This window comes from Apodemus sylvaticus, chromosome 1, assembly GCF_947179515.1.
Source record: "Apodemus sylvaticus chromosome 1, mApoSyl1.1, whole genome shotgun sequence".
NCBI lineage: Eukaryota > Metazoa > Chordata > Mammalia > Rodentia > Muridae > Apodemus > Apodemus sylvaticus.
The window spans coordinates 35,575,159-35,588,910 of NC_067472.1; the positions used below are offsets into that span (position 1 = coordinate 35,575,159).

General features: G+C 43.1%; 1 protein-coding gene across 9 annotated transcripts in view; it reads right to left on the minus strand.

Annotated features, from left to right (window-relative positions):
* The window catches only part of Smarca2 (SWI/SNF related, matrix associated, actin dependent regulator of chromatin, subfamily a, member 2), a 167,537-nt gene that overhangs the window by 45,859 nt on the left and 107,926 nt on the right, over positions 1-13,752 (minus strand). For all 9 annotated transcript variants that reach the window (XM_052187895.1, XM_052187861.1, XM_052187874.1 and 6 more), the window contains exon 27: positions 11,376-11,594. In XM_052187895.1, the coding sequence (XP_052043855.1) occupies positions 11,376-11,594 (219 nt within the window). The remainder of the gene's footprint in view (positions 1-11,375; positions 11,595-13,752) is intronic.

Consider the following 13,752-nt stretch of genomic DNA (forward strand, 5'->3'; position numbering starts at 1 on the left):
GGGAAATTTTCCACAGTTCTTTTTAATGACTGAGTTTGATTTGGGAGCTAAATCCTGATTTCTAACAATAAAATTCAAGTCCAGAAATTCTAAGCATTAAGGTTTTTTTTTTTTAATAAAAAAAGAAGAAGAAGAAAATCAATCGTTTGCCCAAGTCTGTCCTGCCTCTCAACCTTTGTTGTTTATTTTTGCCAGCCCTCTGAGGGCTACGCCTTCTGTTAAATTTACCCTGCTGAATTCTAACAAAAGGGAACATACTAGGGTTGAATGGCTATTATAGCTATCTGGCCAGTGCATATAAAATAAAAGCTGTCGAAAGTTATTAAAATTCTTTTACTACTGTCAAATATTTCCCCCCAAATAATTCACAACTCTTAGCGCCATTAATTAGTCCAGTCCTTCCACCCAGAGGTGGAATGTGGGGAAACCTACCTCTATTTTCTAGGGCCTTAGCTCTCCCTTGTGTATAAAAACGGAAATGCAGCTTGCTAGAAAATTCTGCCCCTGTAAATCGGATGACCTAATTCTAAAACCCAAATGCCACTAAAAAAAAAAGTAAAAGGTCAATTGTTTTAAGTCTTGTAGTCTTTAAACAAAATTAAGAAGATTATTTAAGGTAACAAACAAAATATAAAATATAAAAATAGAAAAAGTGTTATACTTGTCATGCTGTAGATGAAGTCTCCAAGAAATCCTACCAGCATAAAATAAATTATTTTTAGAGAAAATTGCATTTCCCAGAATCACAGATGTTCTCAGCCAAAATAGAGCTAAGAGATTCCAGCCTGTCTCTGATCTGGGGTGGATCATACTTTGTCCAACCCAAACAGAGATGTTAGCATGTTCAAACCCTTCCAAAGAGTCCACAGCCTTCCTCTTCATACAGGTGAGATGTCAATACTTCTGAGGTATTTCAGAAGAAATCCAAATACACTATTTGAAACTCCAACCTCCTGGCTTTTTCTTGGGTATGTATTTTTTTTTCTGGTATTTTCTGATCAAAATCTTCAGGAAGTTGTCTGCCTTCTCTATTCCAGAGTTTGGCACCTCAGCTGCCTGCACTGAGTGGCCAAGCACAGTGATCCGGCCTGCCTGTATGTACCTGCTGGCATCACTTCATCTTCCAAATGCCAAAGTAAATCCCACCGGGAGGTTTCCGGCTGATTTACCGATTATTTCCCGCTGTTATCTATCTGAAGAGTCCTTCACTTTCTTTAATTTAGATCGGGCTTTGTGAAAAGAAAACTCCCAAAGCCCTCCTCATGGAAAGCAGATGTGATCATGGGGACCCCATTCAGGTACAAAGGTCCTAGGAAATGTGTATTCTCATCTGGTAGCAGATTTATGGAGAAAAGGGGAAAAATATGGGTGTTCTGTCTTTCTTCCCGAGAAGCTGATTTTGAAACCTTATGCTTATGGCTTCCAACAATACCTGTGTTATAGACTGCCCTCATCTCTGTCATGAACGTATTGGGGTCTAACTACACAGGGCACCATTCCAAAAAAAAAAGAAAAAAAAAAGAAAAAAGAAAGTAAAAGCACTTCCTTCAATGCCAGGAGCCTCTGTGGTCATCTTTATCCACACAGTGTTTAAAGACCACACGGAAGACAGGTGATAACCCCATGGAAGCTCATGATACTAAACTAGTTAAGTGGGACTTTTCCAAACCATGTTTTCAAGACATCAGACTCGCCTCATGACAAAGGCTTGCTCTCCAAAATCCGTTGTCTCCACCCAGCTGTAATTACACATTATACCGAGCACACAATCGCATAGTGTTCTAATTATCGCCAAGTGCTGGGGTGGGGGTTGGGGGTGCAAAATCACTCTACTCAGCAATTAAACAAATTCCAGGTTATCGCTAAGCATTTTAAGGAAGAGAAGCGTTCGCCAGAAGTTGGCAGAGAGAGCAAAGGATCAGAGCAAAGCCCTCCAGAAATGACCATTCAGCTCCCCCTCTAGCTTCGCAGTAACCCCAGGTTGACAGAGTCCCTGTCCTCAAGAACAGCAGCAGCATTGCCATGCTAGAAACAGGTAGAACAAAGAGGACTGAAGACAAATGAAAAGGTCCAGCCTACCCACGGCCTCAGCAGGACTCTGCCAATATTAACAGATGGAATGCCTGCTCTTCAACATAAGATATAGTTTTGTTTTCTTTTGTTTAAGAAGTTTGCAAGATACCAATTATATCATGAGCACAAACAGATGCATGCAAGTTTAATGTTTAATATGACACCGTTAACACCTTGGGTATACCCTGAAGAAGCTATCAAATACTCACTGTGGAAGAATATTTTTAAGTCACATTAATATGTTTTTGCACACCTTCTAGATGGGCTATCCCCTGCCTGTCTTAATCAAAACAAGGATAAGGTCAGTTCCCAGAGACAAAGAATGCCTTTGTTTTCCAAACCCGTATGAGCAGTATGAGCCCATCAGCAGACAGAAATGTTAGCCAGGCATCTCCGGGAGACAGACACTGTTAGCCATTAGGGGAGGTGGGTATTTTCAAGGATTGTGAAATAGCTGAGTGAGTATGAGCCTCTGGCCTTTTAAAAGGCATGCCTTCAAAGGGGGTATTCTTTATTATTTCATCTAAGACTGTCTGAGATTGCCTGAGTGTGAAATGTCCTCTATGTGGGGACATGTGTTTGAACCCTTGGTCCCCAAGCTGGTAGGGAATTTGGAAACTTTGAGACAGAGATACTAGATGGCTGGTGCAGGCTGCCAGAGCCTAGAGTTTCAAAGCCATCCCCTTGTTCTGCTGAAGTTCTCTGCTTCCCACTTGTCATGTGATGTGACCAGCTGTAAACCCCAGACATTACAGCTGAGTTCAATCCAGCAGGCGTCCCCTCCACCATGATGGACTATGTAGCTCCTGGACCACGAGCCTAAATAACCTTCTCTCCTCCCTGAAGTTGTTCCTGTTGGGTATTTTGTTACATTATCAACAACAACAACAACAACAAAAAGTTACTAATACAGGTTCTTTGAGAATCTTAAAAGGAGACACCTTAAATCATCGAGTCATTTATTTTGGGTGATCTGGGGAAAATTATGCTCATAGTAACACTTAGTCCTCTATTTTTATGCATCTTCTTTTAAACACAAGGTAATGAGCTGAGCATGCTCCAGAGTGCGCTCACCACTTATCTTTTATTTGAACATGGTAAATGACCTCAAACCCAGCATGATTAGAAATACCCTGGTCTCCATCTATGGTGATGTTACCCATATGCGGAGGCTTCCCCAATAAAAGCCACTGCCTCCTCTTTGATCAGAAGATACTATTTTGCAAATTAACTCCTGTGGTCTCCTCACTGGAGCAGTACTAAGGGCCTCACCCCTCCTTTGTCTTTTGGGTAGTTTAGACTCATCAAGAAGCAAATCTGTGTTCCATAACAGAACTTCTTCAATTGCAAAGGCCCACCCCAACCCAGAGATGGCTGGGGAGATGGGGGCTACTGAGGAAAGGACTGGAGACGAAGCCTGGAGCCTTCGTCCCAGGAAGTTGCGCTGCGAAAGGAAGGCAAGGTAGAGAGGCTCCTTCCATGTAGGGAAAACAAGCAGAGGTCAGACCTGAAGACAGTGCTTCCTGCTGGATAATAATTCTTGCTTGCCTATTCCTAGGTTCTTAGCGCGAAGTGCCGACACCCTTGGCATTTGCCAAGTGACAGGAATATCTTTACCATACTAATCAAGTGACTTCTGGTGAGCTTTGGCTAGAGCTGGTCATAGAAGACCAACAACGTAGTGAGAATTTTGGTTTCTTTAAAAACCCAGTTCTATTATACGAATATGTTTTGCTTTAATCCTAAGTGTGGACTATGAGGCTGCTTCAGTTTGTCCAACAGCCAATAATTATGACTGTCTCCTGCTCCAGGAGGGGCATGATTTTTGCCAGCTGCAGATAGTTTAGTTCTGGGGTCTCTGGAGAGGAAATAAACGCCAGAGCCCTGAGAGGGGTGGGAGTGGAGGGGGTGCTTAGGAAAGAAGGCTGCTGCTTCCCTTGCTGCTCCTGGTTGCTGTTGCTTTGCTTTGACAAGAAGTTGGAGATATCCTGATGACGATGATTGGACTGGCCCCAGGAAAGTAGTCTAAAGAGGCCTATGCCCCTTCCCCCTCTAACCTTCTTTCTCTCCTACCTGGTGTTAGGGGTTGGAAGAGATCGGGGTGGAAGGGAGGTAGATATAATATATAAAATAAGTCAAACAAATATATCAGCAACACAACAGTATGGCTAGACTGTTAGAAGCTTGTCCTAGATGTTAGCTGTCTTCTCAGAGGTAGGGTAAATACCAGAAATAAATAGTTTAACATAAGAAAGGCTTATTCTGACTTACCACATCAAATATTTCAGATCATGGTCAGCACCATTCTTTCAGGGCCTGTAATCTGATGAAAGGGTGTGGCACAGGATAGTTGCTTGCCTCAGGGTAACCAGGAAGCAGAGGGTGAGACAGAAAGATGTTGAGACTAAGATACCCTTCATACTCTCAATTGGACATCTTCCTCTTGTCGGGCCTTAGGCCCCCACTGGCTCCTAATAATGTCACTCTATGGACCCATCAATGGGTTAATACACGGTTGCAGTAAAAGCTGTCATGATACAATGGCCTCTCAATGGACTGCAAGGGACCAAGTCTTCACAAGCTTTTGGAAGAACATATCAAACTATAATATCTGGACTGATTCCCAGAGAGGTCAGTGTGCTTGGAAACTGACACGTATCAATTGGCCAATGGTTTCCTCAATCACGTCCATTTAATGAAGTGCTAATGAATGCCCTGATCACTAAAGGTCAATGGGCTTCCTGCCTGGAGTACCCACTGACGTGGTAGGAGTTTCAGACACCTTGAATCTACAAGGAAACACAAGGATAATCTACAAGGTAAAGTGAGGTAAGGATATCTCTCGTTTAATTTACATACATGATCATGGAACCAGAGCTGCAGGGTTATTTTCCTGAGTTCTGCAAGCCATTCTAGTAAAGTGTGAATCCAAAGAGCTCATGGAAACACCAATGCCAGACAGTCAGGAAAAGGCATGCAGGCCCTTGACCCTCTCCAAATGTGGCTGGTATCCGAAGTTACAGGCAATCTGGTTGGGGATTGTACCCCTGATCTTGTCAGGTCTTTGGCAGACTGAACTGCTATTGACGCTGAAATGAAATATTGTCCCTTCTGGGTCAAAACTTTAGGTGGGGGTGGGGGGGTGGTGGAGAGATGGGTCAATGGCTAAGAGTGATTACTGTATAAAATCAATAGGACTAGAGTTCATATCCTAGACCAACATAACAAAGTGGGCATCCCTATTATGTCATTTTGGTTCCAAGGGATCTGACCTCCTTTTCAGCCTCCACATATACACAGGGATAGCCACTTTCACACAGGCATGGACACACATAAATAGATGTCTTTAGAAAACAACAAAGCCCCTCAAGGTGTGGGAGGTGGAAAGGCATGCTCAGAGAGATGTTCACTAGAAAACTAATGAGGCTTGACCTTCAGGCGCCACATAGCTTTTTCTAGAGCAGTCTCTCACTGTGTCTTTCCTGTGGTCATACACTTCTAGAAAAATAAAAATCTGTAAATGTCAGACATTCCACTCCATACAGATTGTCTTTAAGCCAAGGTTCCTGGATCTGTCCAGCCATCACATCCTAGAAACCGCAGGCTTCACATCCCTTTGGTGGTAACTTGGCAACTGTTGAGGAAGGGGCTGGTTTTGATGTATACCACATATTCCAACACAGTGTTCAGGAAGCAGCCAAGACAGGAAAGAGATAAAAGTCCTTTTAGACAAAAAAACAAAACAAAACAAAACAAAACAAAACAAAACAAAACAAAAAAAACCAAAAAAAAAAAAACCCAAAAAATAGTGACTTAATGAAATATAAGAACACAGATCAGCCTCTGGCTGGAGCTGTTGGCCAGGACCCCTGATGTCAAAAGTACCAGTCATCAAAGTCTCCAAGATCACACAAAGGGACCAGGTGTGTGTATGTGCATAGAGACTTCTGGGGATAACAGTAGCACATCAACCTTGTGCCAACTCTCATAGAGAGACTCATGGGGTGGGAAAACCCAGCTGTGAGGCCCCAAGGTCATGTTTAAACAATAGCTTCTATCTTTATCCAGACAGTATCTTGGGAAAACAATATGATGTCTCGTTGGGTGAGGGGACATTAAACTGACCACTACCAAAAACAAAGTTACTCCAAGACTGGAAACTGCCTGCTACCAAAAGCATTTTTAAGTTTCAATGATGCGAATTGATCCATCTTTATCGCCTTGTACTAAGCTCAAATCCAAATGGATCAAGGACCTCCACATAAAGCCAGACACTCTGAAGCTAATAGAAAAGAAACTGGGGAAGACCCTTGAGGACATTGGTACAGGGAGAAAATTTCTGAACAGAACACCAATAGCGTATGCTCTAAGATCAAGAATTGACAAATGGGACCTCATAAAATTACAAAGTTTCTATACGGCAAAGGACACCATCAAAAGGACAAATCGGCAACCAACAAATTGGGAAAAGATCTTCACCAATCCTACATCAGATAGAGGGCTAATATCCAATATATATAAAGAACTCAAGAAGATAGACTCCAGAAAACCAAACAACCCTATTAAAAAATGGGGTACAGAGTTAAACAAAGAATTCTCACCTGAAGAACTTCGGATGGCGGAGAAGCATCTTAAAAAATGCTCAACTTCATTAGTCATTAGGGAAATGCAAATCAAAACAACCCTAAGATTTCACCTTACACCAGTCAGAATGGCTAAGATTAAAAATTCAGGAGACAGCAGGTGTTGGAGAGGATGTGGAGAAAGAGGAACACTCCTCCACTGCTGGTGGGGTTGCAAATTGGTACAACCACTCTGGAAATCAGTCTGGCGGTTCCTTCGAAAACTGGGCACCTCACTTCCAAAAGATCCTGCTATACCACTCCTGGGCATATACCCAGAGGATTCCCCACCATGTAATAAGGATACATGCTCTACTATGTTCATAGCAGCCCTATTTATAATTGCCAGATACTGGAAAGAACCCAGGTATCCCTCAACAGAAGAGTGGATGCAAAAAATGTGGTATATCTACACAATGGAGTACTATTCAGCCATTAGAAACAATGAATTCATGAAATTCTTAGGCAAATGGATGGAGCTAGAAAACATCATACTAAGTGAGGTAACCCAGACTCAAAAGGTGACTCATGGTATGCACTCACTAATAAGTGGATATTAACCTAGAAAACTGGAATACCCCAAACATAATCCATACATCAAATGAGGTACAAGAAGAAAGGAGGAGTGGCCCCTTGTTCTAGAAAGACTCAGTGAAGAAGTATAGGGCAAAACCAGAACGGGGAAGTGGGAAGGGGTGGGTGGGAGGACAGGGGGAAAGAAGGGGGCTTATGGGACTTTCGGGGAGTGGGGGGCTGGAAAAGGGGAAATAATTTGAAATGTAAATAAAAATATATCGAATAAAAAAAATTAGCACAGAAAAAAAAATACTTGATTTAAAAACAACAACAACACAAGGTGTGTTAGAAATTATGATTCTCCTCATTTAAAACATTATGAATCAAGGAGGGAAATGCTTTAGAAAAATATCCTTCCAGGGTTGGTGAGATGGCTCAGCGGTTAAGAGCACTGACGGCTCTTCCAAAGGTCCTGAGTTCAAATCCCAGAAACCTCATAGTGTCTCACAATCTGTAATGGGATCTGACACCTTCTTCTGGTGTGTCTGAAGACAGCTACAGTGTACTTACATATAACAATAAATAAATATTTGGGCCAGAGGGAGCGGGGCTGGAGCAAACAGAGATCCTGAGTTCAATTCCCAGCAACCACATGATGGTTCACAACCATCTGTACAGCTACAGTGTACTCATTTACATTAAATAAATAAATAAATCTCTAAGAAAAATCCTTCCAGCTTAACAGACTCTCTCCAGGAGTCTGAGAAATTTTGAGCATATTCCAATTTTAGAATAAAACCTGTTCGTGGGGAAGCTGTATCTGCCAGGAAAGCAGCCGTACCAGCATTTACGTTTACCCTGGGTATACTGAAGTACGAGGGGAGAATGCTAGGTGTTCACCAAAACCTGTTCTCCTAGACTCACAGCCACACGGCTCTCTGTCTTCTAGTGGACTTGGGTGGCCACAGAGAGGAGGTCTGCACGGCAGGATGTAAGCTAAGGTCTGCAGAACAGCCGAGGCACAAGCAGCGGGCTCCTGTACCCTGTGCCATGCCATTCTCCCCTCTTAATGCTCACGTGCACAGAGACTGACCAAGCTGGCGGATGCTCTCCCAGCCTGCTCCTGACTCCATGAAGAATGCCGGGAACCATCACCACCACGGGCTTTTCACACCTGAGAAACAACCCCGACTTACGGTTTTGGACAGGTTCACAGATGGGTGTGGTTAGGTGCTTCTGCTACAGTTGGGGCTAGAACCATATCTACATTCTATTGTACAGTCTGTTTCACTGTGGCACCCAGTGGCAGATAATAGCTACACACGAAAGTCTGAAATTTTGATAAGGTACAGCTCCAGATTCAGCTTACCAACCAGCCAGGAAATCAGACAAAGCCTGGGAAGGCTGGGAGCCCAGAATGGTACTGTGACAGAGGGGCGAACGAGGAAACACGAGAGCAGTCTGGGATGTGCAACCAGTGTTTATCTTCTCAGCCAGCCAATGAGCTGAGCCATGAAGGATGAGGAAAAGTTCAAAAGAGGAGGGTTGGGAAGTCCATGCCAGACTAAACCTGTGTTGTGAAGACAGAAAATGCATTGTTCTGTCTTTTCCAGGGCATAGAATCAAGGCCAGGGAGGAGCTATAGGGAAAGAGAATTCTGTCCACAGGGAGGAAGAACCAGCATTCAAGGCCGACCTTGAACTTCTGGGGCTTGGAAGACAAAAAGACAGTGTCCCGCCTTCGAGGGCCAGGCAGCCTCTTGGCATGAACACTATAGAGTGTGGGCTGAGCACAGGGTGGCCGTGGCCCCACTCAGCCGCTTTCCAACTCTGCCTTCCAACTCTGGGACTCTATGCATCTTCCCAGCCTTACCCAAGCAGGCTTTAGACAGCGCTGCCAGGAAAAAGAATAGTTTCAGCCCTGATGGAGCATATCTTGCCAGTTTCCCTCCCAAGGCTACATTGGCTGTGAACACTCAAGATGCCAATCACTAGCAGTAGAGAGCATCTCTACACACCCAGCGCCCCTAAGAGCCCCTTCAATTCCATGTTATTGCAGCAAATACGTAACTGCCACATACTAAACAAGATTGCTCTCGGGTCGACAACAACCTACGATCGTAACTCTCAAGGGTCACGGTCAGGGGTCAGGTGTCTTACGTGACAGCAATCAGACCATCCAGAACATGAAATGCAGTTTTTGAAAAGAATGCCAACAAGGTGTATTCCACGGAAGCTGTACCGAGAATGGCTTCTGCACTCCTAGCTGACTTCACACATTGCTAGGTACCTTAGGGATAACTAGTTTTTCTGTTTTGAAATGTGCCTGCTGTAGATAAAATGGAAGCCTGCTGCACACACTTAGAATGTCCTCCAAGCACTACTGCCAAGCCAGTAACGTTCACTTATCTAAGATTATAGTTCATTTCTACAATCACTCACTATGTTTCTGTACATATGGGATACCGTGAAGGATACAGGAAATGATGATAAGCTAGCCTAACACGTAGGCCTCCCAAGATTAATGTTGTCATCCTTCCTAGGAGTAATCTTCTATGATTATAAAACACAAGGTAAGTTTGTCTACAACCTTGACCAATAGACAGGGTTATTATACCTCTCACATCTGGAGATTATTCATATCAAAAAATCGATTTTAAAGTTGTGGGCCTAGATTATGTTCATTTCATCTCTGGTAATAACACTTCAGGTGATTAATATATTGCTTAAACAAAGAGAAAGGAAATCCGAATTTTCCAAGCTCTGAAATAAATATTAAGCAAAATCTCCTAATATTATAGGATGAGTCTTAATTATACAACTATGACAGTAACAGTCAAACAGAGGGAATTCATAGAGCTGAATTCTGAGGCCATTGGAACCCTTGCCTGAGTCCAACAGGGAAACAATCACACACAAGTTACATTTCATATGCAACTGTTCAACCATAAATATGAGTGATGCCTTCTTGGATTTTCTTTGCAGAATCCCAGAGACACCATCTTTTCAAAATTCAGGTCACATCCCTGTCATTACACAATGCCCTGAGAGGATCATTCTTCCAGTGGTACCAAGGCCGTCTGCCTTGGATATCCAACCTCAAATTCCTTCCCAGTTCCTCTCTCCCCTCCTACCCTCTTATGACCCAGGCCTTGAAATCCTTGGCTTACAAAGCTTGGGAATTATATTCCCTTTGAGAAAATGGATGGTGCCCAACACTGGCTTCTGTTTAGCTTGGTTTTTACCCAACTGCACATACTATTTCCAGCACTTGCTTTACTGGCCCTGTCTGGAAAATATGTCCCAGGCTGTTCTGCCTATTAGGTACTAAGTCTGCTCAAAAGGATGGCTAAACTCCACTAGCCCTGACATCCCCACATGTGACTGTCAGGAGCATGCTGATATTTCCGGGGTCCCAAAGGGGCATTGTGAGATTTCACTCCCCAGTCAAAATGAGAAATTACCACTCACAAACTTTAGAATAATATTTTCTTTTCTCCCTACCATCATTGACTCCAGTCCAGGTATCATTGGTATTTAAAACAGATAAATCACGCCAGGCCGATGTTGACACGCACACACACACACACACACACACACACACACACACACACCAGTAGCCACTGACTGTACTACTATCCAGCGGTATGCCCCAAATAGTCACACACACTTTTTAAGCTTCAGTTTTGTCATCAAAACCAAATAGTACAAAGGACCTTCCAAATCTAAATGTGCTATAACCATGAAATCGCACAGCTAGAAAACAACGTTGCCCCTGAACTCTCTGTGCAGGCCATGCAGAATTAAATCCATGATTAAAGACCATGAAATACGGGTGAACAATTAATACAATCTCTAAGGACCCCTCGTCCATTTTGAGAAAGCGAGGCATGCCCAGACAATTGACCATAAAACATTAATGTGTCTCACAGACCTAACAATCCTTACATCTCATGGCCAATTCTCCTCTAACAAAAAAAATCTGTCACTCTATTTTCCCCCCCAAAAACTGCCTGGAAACACAGAATGACCACAGCACGAGGAAGACGCCGTCAACGTTCAGGAGCCCAGGCCCTGCCATCAGCAACTCTGCCATCGCAGAGAATTCCAGCCAAGTCACCGAAAACACTCCAGCCACCAGATAAGTTTAAAAAGCCACACCTACCCTGAGCCATTGCTTCTCGGTGAGGGCATCGCTGTAGTCCACATCCCGGCGTTGGCGAGAACCCCTCCCAAAGATCTTCTCCTCCTCTTCCTCACAGGTGAGCCTTTCCACTTCAGCGTCATCCTTAATAATCCAGGAGGGCAGTTCATCTTCTTCCATCAGGCGAGGTTTGCGCTTCGGGTTCCTGGCATCCTCCCTCCGCCGGTCCATGTCCATGCGCTACAAACAGGGATACTAGTGTCAGTAAAGGAAGAGGCTTCTGCATGGCAGAACTCACAATCTCCAGAGGTGGTTGGTTTTCCACTGCCGAAGTATCCCTTTCAGTCTCTTATCCCAGTCACCTTGTTCTTCTTCATCCTTAAGCACGGTGTCTACACGAATGATCCTTCCTCTCTACCCATCATTTGAATTTACCTTTGCATTAAAAAAAAATCCCCTTTAAGGACTCTTCTTCTTAGCTTAAGTGTGTGTGTGTGTGTGTATGCACAATTCAAAAGAAGAATGCATTTTAAAAATGTGAGCCCTGGCCCAGTGAGTGAGTGAAGGCGTTTGCTGCCAAGCCTGACAACCTGAGTTTAGTCTCTGGGCCCTGCAGGATGGAAGGAAAGAACCAATTCCAGCAAGATGTCCTCTGACCCAGGTACCAGCCACAATCACATGTCGAGGGGGCATGGATGGTTACCCTGGTCAGCTGTTGCCAATGCGTTGGCCTCTGAGTACCTAGCTGGGGGTAGGAAAGGACCACGTTCCTTGTCTCTTCACTCCGTAAAAGTTCAGCTCTTAGGAGATTACTATAACGCGACAGACCACAAAGTCAGTATCTTCTCAGCTCACTAAGACACAAGTGCAATGCCTTCCCTTCATGGCCCTCAGGAGCCTGGGCTTTCTTGCCTTTTGTTCTAGAAATCCTATCTGGTTCTAAGTAAATGACATGGCACCCGCGCATGGCTTTAAGTGGAGCCAAACAATCTGGCACGTGTAGAAGAACAAACCAAAAGCACTGTTTACTCTCCTCTCCATACACTAGTTACATATACCCAGATCACCCCCATGAGGAAATATGTCATCAGCCACTCATTGGTTTACCTTTGCCCTCTTCCTCTGGTTCTACCGAAACACAGATTCAATAAAATGATTTTTTTTTCCCTTAAAAGTTCAAACTGATAAAATGTGAAGGAAATATTTGCTTCTTAAACCCAAATGTTAAGATATTAATAAACTCCTTAAACTATGCCTTAACACAACATTTCTGGAAATCACTCCGTCTGTAAGGCAGGGCAAGGCTGGAGCATGGAAGCAAGGCATTGGTAGATAAATGTGGCCGTCCTGCTCTCCCGTGTGCCAGCCTTAGCTTGTGATGCTTGGCTCAGAAACAGGATCTACCCATGGAAGCCTGGCAGTGAGCAAGAGGATGATTCTTTAAGGCAGGACCTAGGCAGAACTTGCATGAGGCGACCTTCTGTAGCTATCAGATAACTAGTAAGAACATGGTCTCCCCGAGACCTACTCTGTGACAAGATGTTGCCACTTCCAGCTCTAGCTAGACTTAATTGCCGATTCCTAGACCAGAGCTTATAAAATGATCACAGTAGGTTGTTTTCTAACAGGAGAGTAGGGTATCTGTAGAATAAACGTTTTCTTTAATTTTAGTAAAAATAACCCAAATGTGATTTTTTTCTTAAAAAAGAAGGGTAGATTCAATTAAATATGATAAGCTGCAAGTCCTAGTGATCTTAGAGATCCTACTCACCTAACATCTCTGTATAATATCTTTAGCCAGCATTGGATAAAAAGACTAACTTTTCTATTTAATTACTACCTGAATGTATTGTCTTAAGGCCTTAGTATAACCATAACATTTATTACTATTTTTAGCCTTTGTAGCAAATATAGCCTCTAAAAGCCCATTATTTATATATTGGTCCAAAATAAATATCTGAAGCATGTTGCTATCAAATAAAACTTTTAGGTAAAACTCACAGACTATCTGTATTGAAGGTGAATTAATTATTTGCTATCTTAGAGGTTTTAGAAGGGGAAAGCAATGCCACTGTTCAAAAGAAAGATTATTATTTTGAAGAAACTATTTGTTTACAGTATCTCCACATTGAATAATAAGTCTCTATTAATGTGAGGCACAGAACTAATTCTAAATAATGGATGAAGACTTAAGATATCTGAGATCCAGCGGCTTAACCAGCTCACATTCCTGTCTTGTCTGTCACTAACCTTTTTAATCAGAGTAGCTGGCATGGATTCAAATTCTATTTCCTGCCCCCTGGTGGAAGTGCTAATGAACAGCCTTAGTGGCCAAAGGTATAAATTAAACTCAACAAAACCCATTATAGCTCCCCTCTCCCAAATAGATGCTAACACT